Source organism: Falco peregrinus, chromosome Z (assembly GCF_023634155.1).
Source record: "Falco peregrinus isolate bFalPer1 chromosome Z, bFalPer1.pri, whole genome shotgun sequence".
Lineage (NCBI taxonomy): Eukaryota > Metazoa > Chordata > Aves > Falconiformes > Falconidae > Falco > Falco peregrinus.
In genome coordinates, this window is record NC_073739.1 from 70,814,231 (window position 1) to 70,838,472 (window position 24,242).

The 24,242-nt window shown below is 39.6% G+C and overlaps 2 protein-coding genes across 7 annotated transcripts in view; one reads left to right on the forward strand and one right to left on the reverse strand.

The window, feature by feature from the left end:
- The window catches only part of RICTOR (RPTOR independent companion of MTOR complex 2), a 90,330-nt gene extending 85,667 nt beyond the window's left edge, over positions 1-4,663 (forward strand). For all 3 annotated transcript variants that reach the window (XM_055790234.1, XM_055790235.1, XM_055790236.1), the window contains one exon: positions 118-4,663. In XM_055790234.1, the coding sequence (XP_055646209.1) occupies positions 118-192 (75 nt within the window). In that variant the 3' untranslated portion in view covers positions 193-4,663. The remainder of the gene's footprint in view (positions 1-117) is intronic.
- Positions 4,286-24,242, reverse strand: part of OSMR (oncostatin M receptor) — a 35,380-nt gene continuing 15,423 nt past the window's right edge. For 2 of the 4 annotated variants that reach the window (XM_055790237.1, XM_055790238.1), the window contains 14 exons: positions 22,521-22,802; positions 21,824-21,953; positions 20,320-20,477; positions 18,103-18,239; positions 16,328-16,487; positions 15,736-15,812; positions 15,100-15,316; positions 14,314-14,496; positions 13,052-13,153; positions 12,441-12,620; positions 10,540-10,704; positions 8,953-9,031; positions 8,600-8,672; positions 4,837-7,582 (listed from right to left, as the gene is read on the reverse strand). In XM_055790237.1, the coding sequence (XP_055646212.1) occupies positions 7,133-7,582; positions 8,600-8,672; positions 8,953-9,031; positions 10,540-10,704; positions 12,441-12,620; positions 13,052-13,153; positions 14,314-14,496; positions 15,100-15,316; positions 15,736-15,812; positions 16,328-16,487; positions 18,103-18,239; positions 20,320-20,477; positions 21,824-21,953; positions 22,521-22,802 (2,393 nt within the window). In that variant the 3' untranslated portion in view covers positions 4,837-7,132. Of the gene's footprint in view, positions 4,426-4,836; positions 7,583-8,599; positions 8,673-8,952; positions 9,032-10,539; positions 10,705-12,440; positions 12,621-13,051; positions 13,154-14,313; positions 14,497-15,099; positions 15,317-15,735; positions 15,813-16,327; positions 16,488-18,102; positions 18,240-20,319; positions 20,478-21,823; positions 21,954-22,520; positions 22,803-24,242 lie in introns of those variants that run through there. The other 2 variants (XM_055790239.1, XM_055790240.1) reach the window with 2 other exon arrangements.

Consider the following 24,242-nt stretch of genomic DNA (forward strand, 5'->3'; position numbering starts at 1 on the left):
GGTTTCACGTTCTGAATAAAAGATGCTTTCAGATATGTCTTAAACGAAACCATTTTATGATGTCTCTCTAGTAAAATCTCTTAACAGCATTAATACTTCATCTGTCTTTTTCTTTAGATGCATGAAGAAGCAGAGGCTATTTTAGCAACACCAACGAAACAGCCAGTAATTGATACATCAGCTGAATCCTGACCTCTGCCTTATGCAGTGCGTTGCATTTCAGACTTTCTGAAATCCTCAGACAACCTCTGACTGACTGGATAAAAGGCTTGGAGCATCACCTTCTAGACCGTTCCAGAAGCTACTGGTACCTGGAGACTGAACTGAAAACTTTCTTCCTCAACCAATTACTGCCCCAGTCTTTTGAGCCCTTTGGGGAGTTGTTAAACGTTACCGTAGTTTTAATAATAGTAATTACCAGTATATGCAAGAGCCAAGCACTGAACACCTCCACAAGTTTTCATTTCATTTTCTACCATAAATTAAAAAAAAAACAGGACAACACACGGAGACATCTTTTTTGATTGACTTCCAATTCTGTTCCAGAGAAGCAGAAGAATGCCTTGCTTTTTAAACCCTGGATACCAGGAGTCAGAGATGAGGGTGCATTCCATTGCCAGCAATGGGGAGCCATGCTGTAATCATGGACACCAGGGGATTAATGTTAGCCCTCCTCTCTTGGTTTTTGTACTGTTTATAACACTACTTGGGGGTTTGTAACTTCAGACAGAAAGAAAAACCTCTGTGAATCTGAGGTTTCCTTTAAGTTATTTTAATATTGCTGTAGTTGTAAGTCATTTTATTAGCAGTCTCTCCAATTTCATGACATTTACGTACATGTATCTTATCTGAACCAGTTAAGGATTTTCACTACAGTTTGATTCTAAAACTAACAAATTATTTAAACTTAAAATGTTGAAATCAAATTGTTTTCCCTGAATGATACGCATGTGTTTGCAGTTTCTACACTCATATATTATGAATGTTGGTCTTACTTTTAACTAAAATCCTTAGAAAAAGCATGATTTCTGACAGATAAATGAATATTGTATAAACTAAACTTGAAGACATTTAATCATTGCTGCTTTTATGAGAAGACATATTATGAGTGTTTTCCAAGTTCCATGAAACAGCCAAAAACAAAGGTTTATTTTAATTTTCAATGGATGAGTGATCAGGCATCAGTTAGTACTATTAATTGTAGTGAAAAGCCTTAAGTACCAAATTTTGGAGCAGCATTATGTTGCAAAAGTTAAATGATATAGGGGCTGTTAATGATTGAAATGGTTGCCCCTGTAATGAGGTTTCTAAATTAATGAGTGCAAACTTTAGAAAAAAGTAAGAATCCCTGTCACTTTTGTCATGAATCTAAAGATTCAGAAGCCTTTACACAAAGGTAATATAAATATATGCAAATATACAGTATATACAGTAGCATGGTCACCTTTGTTAGAATGCCTGTGATAGAAGGGATTACCCTTTGATTTTGATGTAGGTGAATAATTCAACTGGACTGTACAAAGTAGAACGTATTTTTATCCATTCGCTTTTACCATTTTTTTGTAATTGTCAGATTAATTCTCTAAGTGAAATTTATCCTGATACTCATAATTCTGTTCTTACTAGCTATACCACTGGAGATTTCAGTAAGTAGTCCTGTGATTCCTGGTGAAACGTAGAGTTCATTTGTTCTTACTGGATATTTCATCTTGCCACATAAGCACTGCTTTGCAGCTATCTTTTCACTGAGTTCTCATGTGCACTGCATACCGTCAGGTTCAGGTAAAGCAGATCAAGTTGCTGCTCAGAGTCAGGTTTAGTTCCTAAGATTATCTTTTCATGAGTACCCACTGAAAGAAGGAGCAAAAAAAAACTGATTCAACTCTTCTGTGGTCAGTGACACAAATATATCTGTGTGTCAAGACATGTTTGAAATGCTTTGAAAACATACCACACCAGTAACTATAGGACTTCTGGTTGTAAGAAATAAATGCTTCTGTAAAACCAAAATGTCAATCACAGTAGACCAAATAGTGGTATAAACTCCAAAGGAAATAACGTAGTTTTCCCAAAAATGGGGCTAGTGTATCTTATACAGTAGTTTCAAACACTACCTCAGTTAGGCTAGAGTGTAAGACTTTTGTTTTAATAACTAGATGGGGTTACATCAAACAACTCCGTGATATTTTTCTGCAGTTCAAGCAAAATAAACAAATTTTATCACCTCTATTTAAAAAAAAAAAACCCAACAAAAAAACAACAAAAAAAAAAAAGAAAAGAAAAAAAAAACCAAGAAACAACTTTGTTCATTTGTTACCAGTTTAACCCATAGCACTTATTGTAGAAAGCACCATAGGAGGGCTTCTGATTATAAAAAGGTAAGCAAAAAGCAATGTCAATATACTTTTGAAAGAACCTCCATCCTGCAATGCTCATGTGTTCTGATGTACTCGCTTGTGTGGGGATCCGTGACAATAGAAACTTGACATACAAATTATAGCTACAAATCCAGTTATAAAATATGGTCGTTCCTTTTTCTGAAAGTATATGAGTGTCAGTAGATTTCAACAAGTATGCATCAAGGATGTAAAGTCTGTACTGTAAATAACATACAACATTTCTAGAATTAATTTACATTAAGCTCATGTTAATACTTCATTTTAATTGGCAAATGAAGGGATAGTGTTACTGAAGGAATTTGATATTGGCCTAGCTATAAACTGTGAATTTCTAATTCTGTAGATTTCTTTTTTGAAAGATCCCTTTCAAAGTCTTATTTTGGGATTTTATTTGCTTTGTGACAAAACTTTGAAAGAAAACAGTAGTAAATAAAAATTGTGCTTATATTAACCCTAATAAAGAATCCTTCCACTTTTCCTAGAAAGGTTCGCAAGGGACGCTGACAGACCACCTGCTTTCTATTTTTCCAACCCGAACAATTGCCAATACTGTCAAATAAATGGCAAAGCATATAGTATTCACTTACACTATATAGAAATACAGTTTCGTTGCTGTGGCAAAGAAAACTCCTGGATGATTCAACATGCTAACACAGAATACTCAGGTCTGGTGCAGAAGCCTCTGTGGGAAGGAGACGGCTGGCTGTGAAACCAGTTTCATTTGGCCTGCTGCATTAAGCTGGCTGATTTTCTTAGGTCGTCTTTTACAGTCAGTGGAAAGGGGTGGTCCTTTCCAAAGGGCTGAAAGAGAGCTAACTGAAGGGCTCCCAGTTACTTCCTCACGGGACTCCTTCTCTCCACTGAGTGGGGATGAGGACTAAGCTGGTTGCTGTGAGAGTCCTTTTGGAGAGAGAGGTGCAGAATGCTCCCAGCTGCTGTGGACATCCCTTGGAGCTGGAGATGGTCAGGCTTTGAGGTGCCTAACTTGTATGTTGGGCCCCTGGCGTGTTGTACTTGAAACAGCCTATTTTCCTCATCTGTCAGGTCTTACTTGACCTGACAATTGTACTCTACACATGCTCTCCTTGGGTTTTGTTGTTTTTTCCCTAAGACACAATGAAGTGCAAAGGATTTGGTAGTTTACTGTGCCGTGGCTTGGCACACTGAGGTAAGCTGCTCTTACAAACATTTAAAAAGGTAGCAGTGAGAATCCTGCTCATCTTTTTGTCATTTTATTTTGGAACATAGGTAGTGGTCTTGCATGTGAGTTGTAATTTGCAATGAGACTGGAAAAACCCATAAGACATTTAGTAGGTGCCTGTCCTGTTTCTTGGAGCTTCGCTGGAGCCAGCTGAAAGCAGGTCCTGTAACTTCTTTTTTTTTAAAGTCACACTTCTATTATCATGTGCTTATTAAGGGTATGCTAGGTGAGTGTAGAATCTGACAACTGAAAAAGACCTTTGGGGGCATACTAGAAGACACATTTGTATTTTGCTAGAAGCCCCGCCATCCTCCTTGGTTATTGTTGAACTCCTGATCCTGGTTCTCTGGATAGTTTTGTTTTCAGCAGATTTGTGTGTTCAGTAAACAATGTGGATTTTCTTTGGGCTAGCTTTGTAACATAGACGGACAGCAATGCCACAGCATGCAGAATTGCACATTTTGCTTGTAAGATACACTATTTCATTTGATAAATATAATTTATGCCAAAAAATGTAACATGCCATTTTGCCACTGAATAGTGTTTTAAAACACACAAGATGCATTGTCTTGGGGGGGAAGGCAGACATTTTGTCAATTTAATTGAAAAATTGTTCCAACACTGGGCTGTCAGCATCCCCAAAACTGCGTTATAAGAGATTAGCTAAATCATTCTGAGGAGGGAAAGGATCAAGGAAAATCTCAAGACTTACTCTCTCTGTCCCGTGTGGTCTTTTTTTATTTAGTAATACGCTGCTACATATTTGGAGGTTCTAGTGTTTGTAGGTCACTGAACAGACAATGAAATCTGATTTATATTGTATACCTGTAACATAGAAAGAAAAAGTATTTATATATTTTCCGTAAGAATACTGCATTGAGCTGTGTATAATTTAAACAGAGGCTTGTCCCAAAATGGTATTGCCCACCTTGATTTTTTGGGGTTTTTCTGTTTTGTTTTTTTTTATATAGTGTGTACAGTTAATGTCAATGGGCATTAAAAGCCTCCTGAAGCGTAGTCTTATCAAAGGGATGCATTGTTAATAAAATCTACTTAAACTTCTTATAGTTGTTCTTGTCTCATCTGTACCTCTCAGCCCTATAAATGGGTTGGAATTTGTATTTGGAAGTTACTAATTAACCAGGACAACCTGAAGCTTTCCAAATAAACTTTTTTTGGTAAAAAAATATATTTTACATTAATGCTTTGCAAGACATAAGAATAGAAGGGGACTCCTTTAACAGTTTGTACACCATTTTTATTTCAAAAACCTTAGCATGCTGATACTGAGAATAATTTTCCATTATGTGATGATTTAAATATTAGCATTTCAACAACTGCTGTGAAAGCTGAATTAACGAAAAAATTAAAAGTTTACATTTTTACCCATTCAACCATTAATGCAATACAGATGTCTTAAAAAAGATAAAAATTATACATGCCTCCCCACCCATGCAAAAATTACTTTTCTAATCCTTATTTCTAGTTCTAGTGCCCTTTGAATGGCATGAAGGCATTTTCCACCACCATGTGTGCTTTAAAGCACAGGTGGTTTCAGCAACCAGAAACAGGGCCAGCAACCAGAAGTGTTTATAGAGGGAGAGGAGCTAGCTTCTTAACCACCTTGCCAAGCAATCTGCTGGTACCTGGTACAGTGCTTCCATGCTTTCACGTAATGAAGCTTCATCAGTGCAGGATCTCCTCAGGAAAGACCAAGGGAATTGAGGTGGGAACTCTTCAACAGGCCAACTTGTCTCCCCCACCATCAGGAAGGCACAACTGATAACTGCTTCCCCCAACCCCTGCCCAGTCACTCCGGGGCTGAATTTCCCCAGCCATGCCCCAGTGACAGCAGCTTTTTCAAAAGTAGGAATTTGTGCTTTGTTACAGCTGTCCTCAGGCATAAGGAGCTGCATCATGATGAAATTTAAAATGTTTTGTTGGATAATCTGACTTTTTTGACTGACTTCTGCTTCAGAATTCCTTAGGTGTGTAACTCTTGCTTTAGGATACCTCTCAGACCTTGTGAAATAAACAGGCCTTTTCTTGAAACACACAGCTAGGAAGCTTTAGTTTGGTAGTGGCAAAACAGCTTGCCTCTGTGTATTGGCCTTTTTTCCAGCAGTGAACTTCTTAAACTACACAAGTACACACGGTATGATGAAACGCTTTGGAGAAGGAAATGTTCGAAGTATACTGTGGTATAAAACTTTGAAATTCACTGTCACTCAAAGGAGAGTAACGTAAAGGGAGGAAAAGTTTCTCTGGGATGTTTCCCTATTCTCTGTCAAACTGCACTTCAGTGAAGTGTGACCTGCCGTGTTTCCTTACTCCACCGTCTGAAGGCTGAAAGGAAGGCCTGTGCTGCTTTGGTTTGGTTTGGTTTGTTTTTTTCTTCTGAAGTAGATCTGTGTGTGACCTGCACATGGACACAGCACAGTGTGTGTTGACTGGATACCTCTAACCACAGCCTGCCACCTGTGTGTTTGTGCCTCACCTCTGCCTGCCTGAAGACTCTGCCGCAGTCTGTGTAAGGTCTTACTGGTTTTCCTGTTGCAACACAGCTCACAGACATTACAGCAGTAGCTGTAAGCAACAGTATAAAACCTAGATGTGGGTCAGCATCAAAACTAATTTCTGTGTAGAGCTGCTTTGTTTAAACTAACTTAGTTTAAACTTAGCTAAAATGTGATTAGCCAGTTAAACATGGGGGAAGAGAAGTAGCTACATTTTTAAAAGTTAGCTGAAGATCAAATTGCAAAAAACACTTCATTTTTTCCCTTTTGAGAACTGCATATTTTGTGCTTTTAAGTTGAGTTCATAATTAGGTAAGACCAAAAGGTTCTTTGTTCACTAAGGCAGTTAATCTGCTGAGGCTTTCAGATACAATTCCAATTATTCTCTTCATTAAAAATGTACAATGTTTCAAAAATCAAAATGGGAGACCAAATTCACCACTGCCAGCTGTAGGGATTCTGAGCACTGTAATAAAAATACTACTTTTTTAGTACATGCAAAAGTAGTGTTGGAAGATGTAGCTGATACGTAACCTGAATACGATGTTCTCCACAAATGGGATTCGTACACCTATGCATTGACTGCTGTGTCTGCTTACCTTGTTGTTTGGGGCTTGCTAAATCTGTGCAGGGGTTAATGCCAACAAAAATTAAATTCATGTGCACAAGCCCCTCTACTTTCTGAATAAATTTTTAATCTCTGCAAAATCAGTAGTTTTCTGCATCAGGCTAAGAGAAATTGCTGTGATCTACCCTCCTACATAATACTGGCCACGAAACAGCCTATAAATCTTATGTAATGCCTGTAATTTGTGATGAAACAATAGCACGCATCATTCCTGCATGCAAGTCAGTATTTTTAAACTAGCCCTGCAGCAAGAGCTTTGCAGCATTAAACAGAAGTAGGACAGTTGGGCTTGTGAAAGCCTTCATCAAAAGAAGTTGTTGTGGTTAAAGAAATTCTTACTTACATTGTGTAACAGACATGGGGTGGACTCAGTGGAGGAGAGAGTAAATCAAAGCCTCCTCCCTAGGCAGTGCACATCTGTTTGTGAAATGTATCTCAGACTGGTCTTTCTGCCAGCTGTTTCTCTGGGTGATGCAGCAGCATCTTCATTAAAAATATCAAAGTAGTAGTGTGGCTGGTACAGCATGACTGGTGGTTCTGGCATGCTTGCTTCTACTGTCTCCAGAATTTGATAGGGGTCAGATTCAGCTGCAAGATGAGAAGAATAAGTAAAATTTTCAAACCAAGTACGAGTCTGAGGTGCAGGTGTTGGTGTAAAGTTTCTCTCTTCGTTTTTGTTAGGGTAAATCCAGGAAGAGTTGTGACAATCAACCTTATCTTCTGTTGGTGTTGAAGACGACTTGGTCCATGGATGTAGTTTCTGGGCTTCAGCCTTATTGTCCACTGCTAGCATGTCAGGAATGCAGTCACTTATTTTCAGTACTTTCTCAGAACTGATCTACAAGAGAATCATTAAAAAAAAAAATAAATTACTCATAAAAAGAATCTCTGCATAAAGGAAAGGCAGTGAGTACTTCAAGCACTTCTAATGTCTGAAGTTCTTTTAACTTGGATTTTTCAGATACAAATGAATAGAATTTGAAGGAAAAACATACAGAATGTTCAATGGAAGCTGTAATTTATGTGGAATTTATCAGAATGTGTATTTAGAGGTGTTTTTTTTAAAGTAAGTTCGATATGACTACATTTGAGGAAGGAACCATGTCCCTCTACTTTAAAAACTTTGCCGAGGTTTTTGATGTGTGCCGTCTGAGCCCGAACCGCTAGCCAGCAGGGGGCGGCAGCAGCGCGGGCTGTCGGGCTGTGCAGACTCCGGTGCTAAGCGGTCACTGAACACCGGCCGCAAAAATGGCTGCAGCCCCGTGTGTGCCAGGGCGGTCAGGCGCCTGGTTTTGCGACCGCCTTAGCACGCAGCGTGGAAGCAGCAGCTTCTCGTTCAAAGGGCCTACAGAAGATGCTGAGGGCTTTTTTGCCAATCCTTTCCACCCAGCCAGACCTAGCAGAGTCCCCTGCATGCTCCCAAGAGCCAGGACATGCATCACTCCGCTGTGCCTTACCACAGGGGTGTGTAGACTAGGAGGAGCGGGTGGATGCAGTTCACGGGATGCAGCGAAGTGCAGCATTGTCTGGTCTGTTGTGTTCAGACCGTGCTGGGTTTTGAACAGTAATACTGGAAGAATCACCACCTACTGTATCAAAAGGTTTAATTTATCCTCCAATTATGCTTTAACTTTTCGCAGCAACAGACTGCAGAACGTAAACTTACCACTGCAGAGTCACACAAATATCAAAAGGAGACTTTTCTACTAAATAATGACATTAAATTATGTTCATTTCTGGGTGAGTGTCACTCATTTTTAAATTTAGTCAACAACAACAAAAAAAAAATCCTGAAACTTCACTCATCAAAGAATGGAAAATTTTAAAACACTACATTTTCAGTGATCTTTCTTACCTTTAACTCTTTGAATGACAGCACTTTGCTTTTGCTAGGACTAGGTATTACAGGACAGCAGCACTCCTTCACCCTGGAAATGAGACAGCAAAACAAATGATGTTTTTGTTCTCTCATCTAAGCATACCCTACCAGCAGAAGCCACGCATAGATGTATACAGAAAGAGCAGCAGATGATGAGTGTCTCAGGAATGCCGCAAGCCAAATACTTACAACATCCACACAGCTGGACAGCCAAAGGAAAAAATGAATGAGGCCTTCCAACAGGCTGGAAGCAGCAAGCCGCAGCTGTGGTTTGTAAATTACGCTAGATATGTTCTCTGTCTACAACAGAAAAACGCACTGTAACTTACCATTTCAACTTCCAGTGGCATATAGCTGCTACTAGTGATGGAACTATCACTAGCAGGACTAGAAGGTACAGCATGCTTGCTGTGAAAGAAAAAATACTTCAAAAATTTGTTTTCAACTTCTCACCTGTTAAAGTCAATATAGCCTGAGTTTCTGGGACAAAAATAACACCAAGCCCACATGAGATACCTTGCAGCTAACTCAGCAGTAAAGCCGTGTGGTCCATGGTTGGAAGTTGGGCTAGAAGTTCTGGGATGCAGCTGTAAGTCTCTTGATTTCCTTTACCAAAACTGAATTACTAGATTGCTTTTAATTTGCCCTCATGTTAGCATCTTACCTATAAAGGGTGCATTTCCAAAAGTTAATACAATGATAATCTCCCTTAATTATTTTGTTTACGTTTTCTCTCAGATCCCCAAAGATGACAGACTTTACCATGAGACTTTGACAGAGCACCTGTACCTCCAGTATTAATGCACTATAGCAAGACAGACACTACGCAAGTGTTCATGCTCCCTGAGGAAGCATCTCAGTATCTGCTTCTAGCTGGAAGGAACAGCCTTGAGCTGTTTTCCCTGAACAGCTGGAGCTGTAATAGGCAGGCCAAGGGGGAGCACTGGTTAGTGCTCACTCTCCCTCTGCCCTGGCCAGTGCCCTCTTGCCCTGTGACAGCAAGTGGGTGCGCCACTACCACACACCACAGCAGCAAATGGGCATGTGTTACATTCTCCTTTTATCTTTTCTGGGTTAATTAACCCCCCATTTCAATTCCTTGTACGGCAGTACAAATGTCTGTCTGTGCCTGTACAAGAGGAGGCTGGCTAAGGGGAGCTGGAACACAGGTATAAGAGGCAGAACTGCCTTGGCAAGGGTACAATGAGGGTTTAGACATTGTTCTGCTTGTTAGCCTAGAACATGAAGTCTCCTTGCATGACCAATGCCTTTTCCTACCCCTCCCCCTTCACCTCCACGCCCAACACATTTCTCAGAACCAGGCATCTCCGATTCAGTTCATAAGTTTCACAACCACGATTGTTGAGTGGTATTTCCAAGGGAACAGAACTACAGGCAACTATTTCCTGTTCTGCTTTGATGATCAAATCTGTCCAGTTAGTGAACTACAGTGCTTAAGCCAGCAACCCTTTCTTATTGGCTTATGAAGGAGTCAACTTAGCAATGGATTTAAAGACTGATGAGAATATGAAACAACATTAGAGTTTCAAGAATCCATACAGAAATTAGTTGTTTGCACACGGGTCTGTAGTTTTCCCCACATTAGAAAACTAGTTAAATCCAAATGCAATTCTTCAATGCATTCTAGCAAACCAAACTCACTAGTCATGCAAATATGCACAAATTAAGCTACTTCCCAGAAAGATATGACTTAAATAAGCATGTAAAAAAACGTAGCTAGTTGAAAGTATCAAAATGCTGTGTTGATATGCACATGTTGTTTCTCAGTTGGATTCTTTCTCAAGTGCATTTTACATTGAATTAAATGTTTTCCCTTGAGAAAGGAAGATTATTCTAACCGTTTGAATCACCCCATCCTTCTGCCAGAAGACAAATTTTCCACAGCCAATACTCACAGTTAAACGGTGTGTCTATGTATATAAAGTCAACAATGGGAGTCTCTCCTCCACCTGTATATGCTTTAACCACTAGTTTGTATTTTGTGTTTGACGAAAGGTGTTTCACAGTGTATCTCTTTTCTTCTGGGTTTTCAATTGTGTATTTACATAGCACTGAATCATCTAAAATGAAACAGAAAAGACAGAATCATGGAATCATAGAACCATGGAACGGTTTGGGTTGGAAGGGACCTAAAGGATCACCTGGATCCAACCCCCCTGCCACGGGCAGGGACACCTTCCACTAGACCAGGTTGCTCAAAGCCCCATCCAGCCTGGCCTTGGACACTGCCAGGGATGGGGCATCCACAACTTCCCAGGGCAAGCTGTTCCGGGGTCTCACCACTCTGAAAGTAAAAATTTTCTTCTTTATACGTAATAAAGCTACCCTCTTTTAGGCTAAAACCATTACCCCCTGTCCTATCACTACATGCCATTGTAAAAAGTCACTCTGCATCTTTCTTATAAACCCCTTTAGGTACTGAAAAGCTGCAATAAGTTATCCACAAGATGTTACAAGTCAGTTTAACTGAGACCACTAGACCACTGAAATAACAGAACATTTGTAACCCACCTTCTTTGTAATTTACATACTTCCTTCTGAGAAGGATGATGCATCCTGACTCATTGCCACTGGTATGAACTCACATCCCTTGTAACCGGACTGTCCACAACATTGACCAGCCTCTGGCAGACCACCTAATAATTTGCTGTCAAAAGCTGCAACTGTTTATTTTTATTTCCTTTCACTAGAGCTTTTTAACAGAATGATCTGCGTTTGCCATTTCCTTTTTCACCAGAATCCCGTAGCCCTTAAGCTAAGGTCAAGTTCTTTGAAGATAACTAAAGCAAGAAATCTCTGCCCGAAAACAACTCTTTTGCCTCTCTATTGTGCAACTCCCAAACCCCAGGGACAAAGGGTTAGCATATTCCTCCTGTTACCAGTCACACCCCTTGTTTGCTAGCTCAGACAAACTGGGAAGCAGGAAATCTTCAATTTAAACATTTAAAGTCTAACTGGGATTATTTGCAGAGTTATGGTTCATCTATGATTAGTTTAGTTCTGATAGGAATTCCTGCATCAGCTGCCTTCAGTTCAAACTAGGCTTTTTAGCCTGGTACTAGTCTAATCAGCAGAAGGATCTGATATAGGACATGACGCAACTGGAAGAAGAGGCAAGGGAAAAAAAAATAAAATCCTTAAACATGGAAATATCTGAAAACTGTAATGGAGCAGAGTCATCTGGAACAGTTTTGAGTGTGGAGCAGGAAGATCAGATATGAAAATTTAAACATGGCTTTGCAGCACCCCACAGCTCCGTTCTGCTGAAGGAACTCCACTGTAGAGCACAGCCACAAATACTTTCACTATGAAAGAATTTAAATGGGGAATTTACACAGTGCTCAAATTCTAAAGGAAATAAACTGTATCCCAACTGTTTCTAAAATACCCCAAATCCTAGTAAAACTAACATACTTTCTATGACTGTCATCCAAGTAGACCACAAACAGATGTTTTTGAAATTCATCGAAAATTCAAATCACAAGAGGCAGACATTTGACTTGTCCTACAGTACTGCACGAATCTTTTCTGGAGCTTGCACTGGTGTTAAAAGGAGCTACAGACAACAGGACAGGGGCTATAAATCTGTATAAAGCCAGGACCCACTTCTGCCCATTAGCACCTCAAGCATTAGAGAGGAATCAAATGCAGGAGGTGTTGAAATCTGTATATTGCCTAATAAGCCAATTTTCTTGCCTAATGTGAACTTTCTAAGGGGCTACAATACTCAGCAACAGCCACAAAGTCTTTCACTTGTACCAATGACAAAAATTCCTAAATCCCAGAGCTCAATTACCTGGAAGGATATGTTTTTTGGATCCTTTCAAACTGCAGTATTCGTGTACAGGTGACACATAAACATGGTAGCCTCTTACAAAACCAGACTGTGACTCATTTGTGGGGTAAGAATCCCAAGACAGCGTTACTGCATTGAAAGTCAGTTCAACTTTATCCACCACAGGATCAAGCAGAGGAGCTAGAAGAAAGGAAATTCGAGTAAAACTCTCCATTATTCTTCAAGAATGTTTATCTTCTAACTTGAAAAATGTCTACATTCCCATGTGGTGTTTCTGTTTATATCTTACTTGTATTTAATAGCGGAACAAAGCCAAAGCACTCCACCAAAACTGTCAACTTCACAGAGCTTTCATGCAGTCCACATTATACACAAAGCTGTGACCGCTAATCACAGCTTTGTTTAGCTATTCTAACATGGACTCTACCTGGTCACTGCACTAGTTAAATATCCTCAATGCAGGGCTGCGTATGTTGTACAACTTTTAAATGATTCACTGATGATATAGAAACAACACAGCAAATAATGGTTTTAGCAGGAGGAAAGCTGTGGAATTCTTCTGACTGATGAATTTAGCAAATACACAGACCCTAAAAATGTTGCAAACTTACGAAGCTCCCTGAGATAACCAGTCTTCTTCTCCAGTAAGGAGGCTGTATTAGCAACAGATCCATAGATGTGGAAGTTGTATCTCACCCCTGGAACAAAAGCAGCTAGAAAACAGTGGAACCAATTACAAAAATAGGTTATGGTTTGTTTTTTGGATTTGCTTTTACTTAACTGCTTTCTATAGAGGTCTACGATCCATTAGAAGTCTTCTTTGTGTGCTACTGTGTTATTGAAGCTACTGAAGGAGACACAGCATAAACCAATTCTTAGTGTGCATAATGTGGATGGAACACATGTATTCTGTCTGAAAGGGAGAATTCAGAGGGAGGTTTAATATCTTTTTGTTGCCCTACAGAAGTCAAGATGAGTGTACAATAGACTCCAAATGCATCTAAGAGCAAGATAATTTAATTTCCATTTCTGGCACAGGCAAAGGTTGTGTTTTGGGCTGTTTCATGCAGACACATACCCATGCATCAGGATTCCATGTTATCCTCACTGACATCCACTCCCATTTGGATTAAGTAAATGCAACCCACTGAAGAAGTGGGCAACGTTTTTTCCATGTGTTGCCACACTCTCCTTCAGTGAGGACACAGGATCCCATGTGTTTGTATGAACTGAAGTGCAGTTCCCTTATTGCGTATTGAAATATGCTCAGTCAAATTTTGTTCAAACATGTTTCATTCCTAAGTGAACTCTCAGCTTGAGAGACTCCGGGAAGGCTATACTCTCGCAGCTGTAGAAGTGCATCAGAACAATTTTCACACAGCCAGAAAGGTCTAATGGCCAGCACTGGGATAAAAACCACACAAACTGGTCCTAAGCAAGGACTGGTGTTGAAACACATTATTTGTAGCACACTGACAGCACTAAACCTCTCACTACACAGTGGGTGTTAAACTATTGACCTGTGTTACAGCCAAGGCAGAGTTCCATTTTTTCCATGCTTCATGTCTCCTGCTAAAAGATTTTTAGCTCCTTCATTAACCTCACCACGCTCCTTCAAGGTGTTACTACAAGCTACTCGGAAGAGTTTTCTTCTAAAATACGATGCTGATTTCCAAGGCTTAATGGTGCTGGCTCATATGTGAGGTCTAATTCATTTGTTAGGCAAAACATAACACGATATGCCTTTGAAAAATTACACCTGCACTGCACAGACTTCAATATTACACAGGATTTGTTTCCTAAATTCAGTTAATGCCCACAGCATGAAAGATTGGTGTACAGATATCAGAAAGAAAAATTGTTGAGCTGTCACCTGAGTTGATCAGAGCACTGGAAGCGTTGGGCCCAAATCTTTTCCACTGCAAATCACAAGGCTGCAACATCGGAAAGTTACACCAATCAATAATATAACTGTCATACATATGTCTGGGGTCCCAGGAAATAAAAATGCCATCATCTGTACCATTAACCTCTTCTTCTTTAAGTTCTTTGGTGCCTAGGAATGTACAAAACAGTCTCTATATTTTGCTGCATGAGACCTCAGATTCATAAATGAAGATCAATACAGTTTCTATGCTAAGCTGTTAAACAACAATAAAATAGTTGTGTTCATTCACTATCGGACATATGGGATCTTTCACATGCTGAAAGCTGATCTTTTTGTATGCTGAAAGCTGACAGCTCAAAACCCATCAGTTTTCTTAAAAAGAACCCAACTGCAGAAACATGGAGTCATAAAACAGAAAGTCACAAGAGACTAATCACACACAAGGGTTCCCTGTGAGGCAGTGGCTGCACATTCATGGCACCTGTGGCAGGTTTGAGGCTCAAGTTTAAGCCTAAATGTGTTTTGCTCTGTGGAGACAATCTGTGCAAACCAGACTTTCTCTTGTAAGGGATAGATGAAGGCCCTGAAGCTTAATATACATACAGTTACCACCTTGTAGGCAAAAATACACTAATAATTTCCATATAGCAGTGATGTGAGTTAACAGGCCAGGTTAATTTGTTCCCCTAAGACGATTTATTATTTCACTTAAAATAGGTAGAAACAAAACTCTCATAATGAAAATCTAACTGAAAATACTCCTACTGTTACCTGTAGCTTTAGGGATGATCAGTACTGCAGGAAGTGAATAATTAACACTGTTCTTTGCCATGATACTGATTCTGTAGGAATGGTTATCAATGGAAATCCTTGTGCTATTGTAGGCTGATAAAAAGGAAAGTCTTTCAGGCTTAGAGCCATCTTCTACTTTTTCCCAGGTTACTTCATATGAAATACTTCTTCCATTTGCTCGAAAACTTGATGGTTGCTGGGGAAATAGTTATGGAGGTAAACAACAATTACTTAGTAAATTTTGCCAAAAAATATGAGAGGAGCATTTAGAACTTTAAATAACTAACTGGATGTATTATTTCTGTAAGAATATAAATGCTCGTTTCATACATACATAAATATACAGGATGAAATGGAAATGCAGAAAACTCAGTAATGGGATTTGTCTTGTTATAATACTTAGAAAAAGAGAAGTGTATGTCTGAAATGCCAGGACAATACATCATCATGCAGCTACATACTTTCTGAAATAAGTTATGCATATTTGTCTTAGATTCTTAAAGGACATTTTCATACTGAATTGCTATTAAGTGCACACAGGCTTGTTAAAGTTCATGGGAGAAATTTCCAACCCCCTTGTGAAAGGGTTTGTTTCTGTTTCTGTTCTGGTCTCACCTTCCAGAACAAGGTCACATTCCTCCCACCCTGAACCGGTGTGATTTCCCTCCAGATGTCCAGTTTCCCTGTTGGAGCTGGAATACAGTGAAACAAAGATGTTTTAGGTGCAGAAAGGATAAACTATTTAATTGCTTCCTCCCATATAAAGAAATTCCACCCCCAAAACTTCTTTTTTCCCATCAATCCTAGGTCTTGTCAAAACATTATTCTTTCTCCCTTAATTATTTTTTCTGAATGGATGTCTGGTTAGTTTCCCCAGAAAGTATTTCTTTGTTTGCAGTTCTGAGATGCTTGTTTCCACCTCTGCACCATTCCTACAGCCTTCACTGAGCATTGTAACTCAGTCTCTTCACCCTCCCAGTCATTCAGATTTCCCACTGCCTGCAGTGGATGAAATGGCAGAAACTGGCAGAGGACAAGAGCTGTTTAAAAAGCCACCTTCTTAAATTTTTCTTACTGTGCTTTTGCTTTTATGCATGCAGCAGGACTCTGCTTTAGCTACACAGCAGAAGAGTAGCAGCAGATAGCAAACAGAGGTGGCAAGCTAAGAACGCTCTTCAAGGTTCCCGTCCCAGTAGGCTGGACATACTTGCTTCCTTTGTTCTGATGGTTTGGACTTCACTCCATTCACTCCACCTCCAGAAATGCTTAGCTGACCCACAGCGTACTCTGGTTCTGTACTCAGTGTATGGCTGCAGTCCACCCAGGGTGATGCTCCCATAATGGAGATATGTGTCTGAAATATTATGCTGCAAGACAAAGACAGAACAGTCAGAGCTCAGTTCAGCTTCGTTAGCAAGAGTTTTTTGTCTGAAAAAAAAGTTCTTCCTCTAGATCCTACAGTAGTCAGTTAAGCCTGACTTGGAAAAGGTAATCATGGAACAACAGTCAAAAAAACCCCAAGAAAACACACACGATCAAAAGACACAGAGGTCCAAAAAAAGGTCTGCAAGCCATCTCTCTGTAACTGTCTGAGTAGCAGTCAGAACCATAGACTCACAGAATGGTTTGGGTTGGAAGGGACCGTAAAGACCATCTAGTTCCAACCCCCCTGCCATGGACAGGGACACCTTCCACCAGCCCAGGTTGCTCAAAGCCCCATCCAGCCTGGCCTTGGACACTGCCAGGGATGGGGCATCCACAGCTTCTCTGGGCAACCTGTGCCAGTGTCTCACCACCTCCACAGTAAAGAATTTCTTCCTAATACCTCATCTAAATCTACTCTCTTTGAGTTTAAAGTCATTCCCCCTTGTTGTATTGCTACATGCCTTTGCAAAAAAAAAAAAAATCGCTGTCCAGCTTTCTTCTAGGCTCTTTTTAGGTACTGGAAGGCTGCAACTCACAGCCTGTCAAATGACTACTCTTTACACCAAGAAGGGAATTTACTGAGATCTTATACTCACAGACTCTGGGTCTTTTACTCAGTTCATGTAAGTAGGACACTGTTCCAGACCTATGCACAGCACCTACAGTTACCTTTTCTTCCCATTTTTTCCTCAACTTTTTCCCCCACTCCCCCCTTGGAGACAGGCTGAGTTCTGGTAAGAGTCAAAAAGTGAGCATGCTTTTAAGCCTCTCCTCTAAACTGTCTCCTGTAGTGGCCACCTGTGGCAGCCATTTGAACTAACATCTCTTGACCAATACTTAAGACAGAGCATAGCTTCATCCTGATCTTCATAATGCCTCTCTAATACGCTAGAGGCAAGCTGCCTTCATAGGAAAAGGGCTACAGAGAAAACACAGTATGCATGCAAAGAGTCAGACAGTCTCACTGTTCGTGGAAGAAGTGGAACAAGACAAGGAGTCTACTCAAATAGTCTTCAAGGAGATGGAAGAGGATGGGAAGAGAAACTGTCCTGGGGTTCCCTCACTAGAAAACAGGCACGCTACCACCAGGTACAGCCAATAGCACATAGAAAGCTCCTGGACTAATATAAAAAAAAAAAAAAAGCCTTCAACACACGTTTCCACCATTTGTGCCTAAGACGATATGAGTAATAAAACCATGAAAAACCAAGACTAGCAATAGCTAACAACAGCTGTAAGGCCCATAAATATTCTTATTTACTTCCACAAATCTCAGAACCCATGCAGCAGAGGACAGAGCCACATATGCAGACCAGTCACACTGTACACTTTGGCCAGCAGTATAGGAAGTGTTGGCGTATGAATTAGTGCCAGCAATGGCTGCCCACATGGACTACGTCATCAGTGTAGAGCTTGGGAGCAAACAAATGAAGAAAATAGACACATCCACATGCTCACAAGATTTAGAGTGTATTGATATTGCTGTGGAATTATTTTTTACTCTCATGTCAAAAAGATACTTGTTATGTTTTTGTGTATGAAAGTCAGGTTTCATACCAGTTCTACTTTCCCATTGGGTAGGAGCAGTTCAGTTTGACAAAAGAGTTCAATTCCTTTGATTTGATGTTTCCAATATAATGTGATTTCCGCATCTGTGTATTCTTCCCACAGCTGGAAAGGTGCAGCAGGATAAACTGCCAATGGAAAATCTGAGTTAACTCTTGGAAAACATAAAGTACATGCAAAAGTATTTTAAGGCATTTTAGTTTAGTAGTAAGAGCAAAGACGACATACAAATCTTTCTGCCAGTCTAGAAGAAGCAGATATAAATTAGTAAAAATTAATTTCAAAATGTAAATATAGTAACCAAGTAAATGTGATATAAGTTAAAAAAACCCTTATGTAACTTGAAAATATTTCAGAACATCATGAACAAAGTAAAGTCTTTTTCTGCAAATCCAGTAAAAATCTCTAATCCTTCTGGTGGAAGCTCCTGGATCTAGCATTGTAAGTAACATCTGCTACATTTCTACATCCCAGAATGCAGCCTCTTCACCAGAAATTTTATTCACAACTCTTACATTGACTCCTTCCAGTAGTCACCCTCTGGTAAACAGAGATAATGCTACTCCTTCCAAAAGATTTCTGGCATCCTTTACTACTATGCAAGTAGCATTCAGCAAGGGCAGCAGATCTCCATCTCTCCCATATTACCAGTACAATTGTAAGGAATGAGACATGGCAATGGAAGTGAGTGGTATGTTTACAACTTTGGCCATTATCCTGACACTTCACAGACCAGGAATTACAATTTGAGGACTTCCAGACTCAAAGGAGATTGTGTTTGATACAGAAGGTCCCAGCTACCTCATGCATAATTGGAAATGATAGACTTCAGTCTTCCTGTACTTGCTGACATCCTTTAAGTAAGGAAAATTCTACTTAAATATGTCCAGGATCAGAGAAAACAGAAAGAGCTTTACAGCAATCACTATTTAAAAGGTTAACATCATAAGTATTATATATAATTCCTTTAACTTGTAACAATCACTAGAACTGGAAAAACAAAACTGTAGTAAAGCTTTAATGTACTTAGCATGTTCAATGTAACCTATTTTAGCCTGCCATCAAAACGTAGTTTGTAATATTGCATTGTCTTATTACGTGTCAGTTTACTCCTCCACTTTCTTCCTGCTCTGTTTCTTCCACCCCCAGTCAATTAACTTTTAGAACTCTCATGCCTTTCTGAGACAAATTTAACAGACAGGCATTTAACATATGTTCCTACAAGTCATATGAAAAAGCGTGTCTAGCAAAACTGTAATCAATGCCTCTGAGGAAGCAAGCCCTGCCAGAATGCAGCAGTTATACCACCAGCCTCCTCACCCATCAGTCTGTCAGCTTCAGAACGGAGCAAAGCACACGTTGCCTCCTGCTTCTTCAAACAGGACCACAGGTGGCCTAAATAAACAGGTGGCCACAGGACCCTGGGAACACTGAGATGGATGTGGTGGGACTAGAGGACACAAGAAGAACTGGAAATACTACTGGCAGGAAATACCCAGGTGTTTTGAAGCTGGGGTACACTGTGATAAAGGACAGAACTAATAGGGAAGAAGGAACCACAGCCATCAGTAATTGCTCACAGAATAACCCATTTTATTTCAGTGATGATAAACTACTCTTCCGCCCTTACAGTAGCACTGAAGACATTATTGTCCCATATTAGCACTATCAGTTCTTCCTGGTAATAGCTGCTTACATCTGCATCACATCCCATTGAGAGAGGTGCTAGCAATTTTATTTACCTGCTTTTCAAAATGTGCATCTCCATTTTATTTTGGAAAGACAGTAACATCAGCAATAATATTTTGGAGAAAGGACTGAATTCCCAAGTAACCTACACAAATACTTTTTTTTTTACACCTCCCCATTATATAACCTTGTATCGTGTTGCTTCACATACTATGAGTCAGCTTTAGCAAAAAAGCAGATTTTGAAGCATTAAAGGCTCATTTCAATAAAGGGTCATTTCAACAATCAAATTTGACCTTTGGAGTGAAGCTGTTTTCCACCATTAACACAAATTTTGCAAAGCTGAAACTGAAGAGACAGCTGATAACTAACAGCACAGGCACCACTAACAAATAAAAACTGGAAAGACAAAAATCAAGGACTTACACACTTTAAACTGGGACACTCAAGTATTGAGATCAGAAGGAGAACAAGGCCCATGACAAAAAAACTTCAAGACAGACATTGAAAAGACCTTACTTCTGTAAGTTACATCAAAAACATCCGTGGCAGTTTTCTTTCCCAGTGGGTTTTCCGCAGTCACTGTGATATTATAGATCCTCTGCTGGCCTATATCCCAAGAACAGGAGCACTGCTCAGAACAACTTACTGTGCATGGAACCCTTTTTTTGGAAAACCTATTGGGGCAGGGAGAGAAGTGAGGAAGGGAGGGAAAAGAGAGAAGAACATTTTTCCAAAATGTACAATTGACATAGATGCTGAAATTTTTGATGCTCAACTACGTTACAGCATCATACAAAATAAGGCGGAGGGGGACAATGAGAAGCCACCCAGTACTGTCCCCTAGCCTGAAGCAGAATGAATATAGGTATTCTTACAATTAGAAGAACATTTTCTTCAAAGTCTAAGTACTTTTTCCTTTTAAGATACAGCTAAGTTGCTTTTAGTGATTTCCTCATGGAAATTCTAAACTAGGGACCTATTTGCCAAGAATTAAGCCATTCACACGTCTACCACTACACTTTTAAATGAATCAGTAATTTCAAGTGCACCTTCTAACCTACCATTTTTAAATCACCATCATAATATCTTAATGGAAGTGAGTGATGCAGAGACCATGAAGGTACATGCAGTGATGACCTGCCTTCTGCTGAGGTCTTTTGATGAAAGTTTGTTGTGTTGATGAGATATCTGTCCTGTTTAATGAGTTTCCCTTTCTCTGCAGACCCTGCTGCAAAGCCCCTCTCTTCTCCATTTAGGTGCCTCTGTAGCAAGGAGCCAAGGGCCAGGTCTGATATGCACAGCTGTGTAACCTTGACTCAAACTGCTAATATAAAGCTGTGAGAAAGTCTGCAGAGAGATTAAAAAAAAATAAAAAAATAAAAAATATATTAAAAAAGCGCTGAAATTATAAAAGGTGAAATTATAGAAACTATAGACAGAAGTAGGATTTTTGAGATAGGATTGTCAGTAGCGAAAGGACTCAAGAAGGAAAACAACAGCATGTAAAGTGGAAAACAACAGCATGTAAAGTTATAAAATCATAAAGAACTAGGAAGGCTAATCAGGCTAACTAGAGGGTTAGCAGGGAATCACCATTTTGAGTCAGCATTAGTGGCAATGGATCGTGAACACACATAGTCAGCCTACCAGTTGATTAATTCCTAGTTATCTGTTGTGTGTGTTGCCCAATACTTATATTACACTTCTAAGTTATCTATAGCCTGATTGCAGGGTGTCTTCATACCTGCTGAAAGATACTCAATTAACCCAAAATAACGGTTAGAACAAGGTTTATCAAGCAGAAACTGGGCTGATAGACCCACAACTTTGTTAGAGGTAATCCAGTTCAGGGCGGTTCTGCACTGCTCAAACTTTGTTAAATAAGCTGATCAGTGAGCTGGAAAGAGGCAGGCAGATAATTTCAACAAGGATAAAAAACTTTTCCACATATTTAAAAGGAAAGAACATGACTGTTCCGTATAGCACAAGCCAGAGATAATGTAACAATGAGGAGACTTACTCTTCAGACAAGGTGTATTTTGTTGAATGACGTCCATAAAGATAGGTGTCTCCTCCCTGGCTCCAAGTACATGTTACTACTCTCATGTCTTGAGTTTGGCAGGAAAAATCATTAGGTGTATCAGGTGGTTCTTGTCAGAGGTAATAACCAAAAAAACACCAACAGCATGGCAGTCAAGGCAAAAGTCATCAACCTTTTTACTGTATTAACAAACTAGAAATAATGGATACGTGTAAAGTCTGGTTTACTACAGATACTACTTCAATTATACTTACTCAATGACCACTCTGCAGAGAAAATCAGGATAACACTGTAAATTAATTGCAATCCAAACCCCTCTATATGCTATTATTTTTTGTTATATTCATGCATTCATTAATATAATCTGTATTGTTTTCTGTCTGTAAAAATTGCTGCTGGCCTTTGAAAGGGGGACTGTGCTGAGATTTTACCACATGCACACAGACAATGCAGCTGAACTCCTAAATGGGTAGGTATATTTAAAAATCAGTTACCTGTCCTAGGATCAATTAATGAGATTAATCTGAACACATTTAATGCTATTCTTTAATGTGTTCCATGATAGGACAATGAGGAACTTACAGTAAGCTTCTTTTTTCTTCTCCCTCCCATTCCCTACAGCCATTCCTGACTTAAAACAGCAGGAAAATATAACTGTAATAAAACATTCACTTACTACCCACAAAGAAAACTGCATGATCATAGCACTGCTCTTCGTTGCAAGAATCTTGACAGTAGACGCTGATGTGAGGCATCTCTTGATGTGCCACATTTTTCACAGTGATAAGTCTGACTTGACCATTTGTGTGATTGAAAACATGAACAGCTGGGACTACGAAGAATTCCTTAATGATTTGACCTTTCCTCCCAATGCAACACAGAGTGATATCAGAACCTTCCTCTACAATTTTTTCATTTGGAAAGATTTGTGGTTCACTGTTATTTGAAGTGTCCAGGGCTGCAAAGTAATACATAATAAACAATTTCAAAATCTGCTTATAGGAGCAGCCTTCAACCAGAACACATAACTGAGCATTTACACAACAATCTGCTAATGTTATATTAGCCATTCATGCACTTTTATTTAGGATTGTTCCCCATACAGAGATCAACTTCACATCTAACTGTACCTATATTTCTCTTAAACCCATAAACATGTAACGAAGTCCAACAAACTACCTAAGAGACAAAATGCATCTTTCTGCCTTTCACTTAAGAGGAGACAAAGAGTTTGTGTTCAACAACTGCCTTTACGGATGAACACTGCCTCTTGCACCTATGAACAGGCTGATGCTTACATTCAAAACGCCTGCTTTTGAAGATTATGAGCAGGAGGTTAGAAAAACATGTTCTGAAGCTTATGCAGACCTCAGCTAAGAGAAGTCAACATTGAGTGAATCAGATCAGTAAGGGGATACTCAGCTTTGAGTAAGACTCCTATGGCTTTCAATGTTGGACTCCTTGCTGAATGCAAAAATCAGGGGGAATTAACTGACTTTTGGGTACGTTGGAGATAAATTCTACTCTCAAGAATCTGATCCAAAAATCTGATGACGCCTAAAGTCACTGTCTTTCCAGAGAGCTCTAAATCAGGTCTGTAATGCAGGATCAGTTTGTGGCAAAGAAATAGTATTTCTGATCCCTATCCAATTTCCATTGAAAAAACAAGATCTCCAAGATTGAGGTTAGTGAGAAAGAAAGGGAACCTTGTATCCTATTTCCCATTATATAAGGTGAGGAAGACGAGCAATTTATGTGCCACAACCCAAGTATACAGACCTATGATACTTCTACAGCCCATGGTATCTCCCACAACCAAAAGCCATTGCAGCTCCAGCAAGAGTAGTGTTTCTTTACAAAGTCACTGTAGTCGTATTTTCAAAGGCAGTTACATAGTTTGTTTAAATTAAATTATCTGCAAACCAAACTGCTCTAGTAAGACAGTGTAGTCTGGAAAAAAAAAAGGGGGATGGTGGTGGTTTGTTGAGCAATCGTTAATGACATTATGGGTTCACTCCCTATTCACTCTCATATAATTCACAGAAGTTCATTCGAAGTGACATATGGAGCTGTCTTGTTTGTCTCTTCATCTTTTCTACTAATGAAAGCTATGAACCCCAGACAAAAGAAACATGCATCAGACGATGTAACCATAACTATGTGCTTCCTCTCCTCTCCTCTAGTTTGGGCCAGGGCTGCATCTAATCTGGTGATAAGCTACACTAGAGCCTATCCAAGATCCCATGCCACTCTATGTATGACTGTTTTTAATGTGCAAGCAAGAAAAGCTCTAAAACTTTTGGTCTACTAGCTTAGGAAGATAGTCTGCAAATTAAAAAAATAGCTGAAACATTGCTATTATTACCAGGGGAAAAAAAAAGGGGGGGGGGGGGGGGGG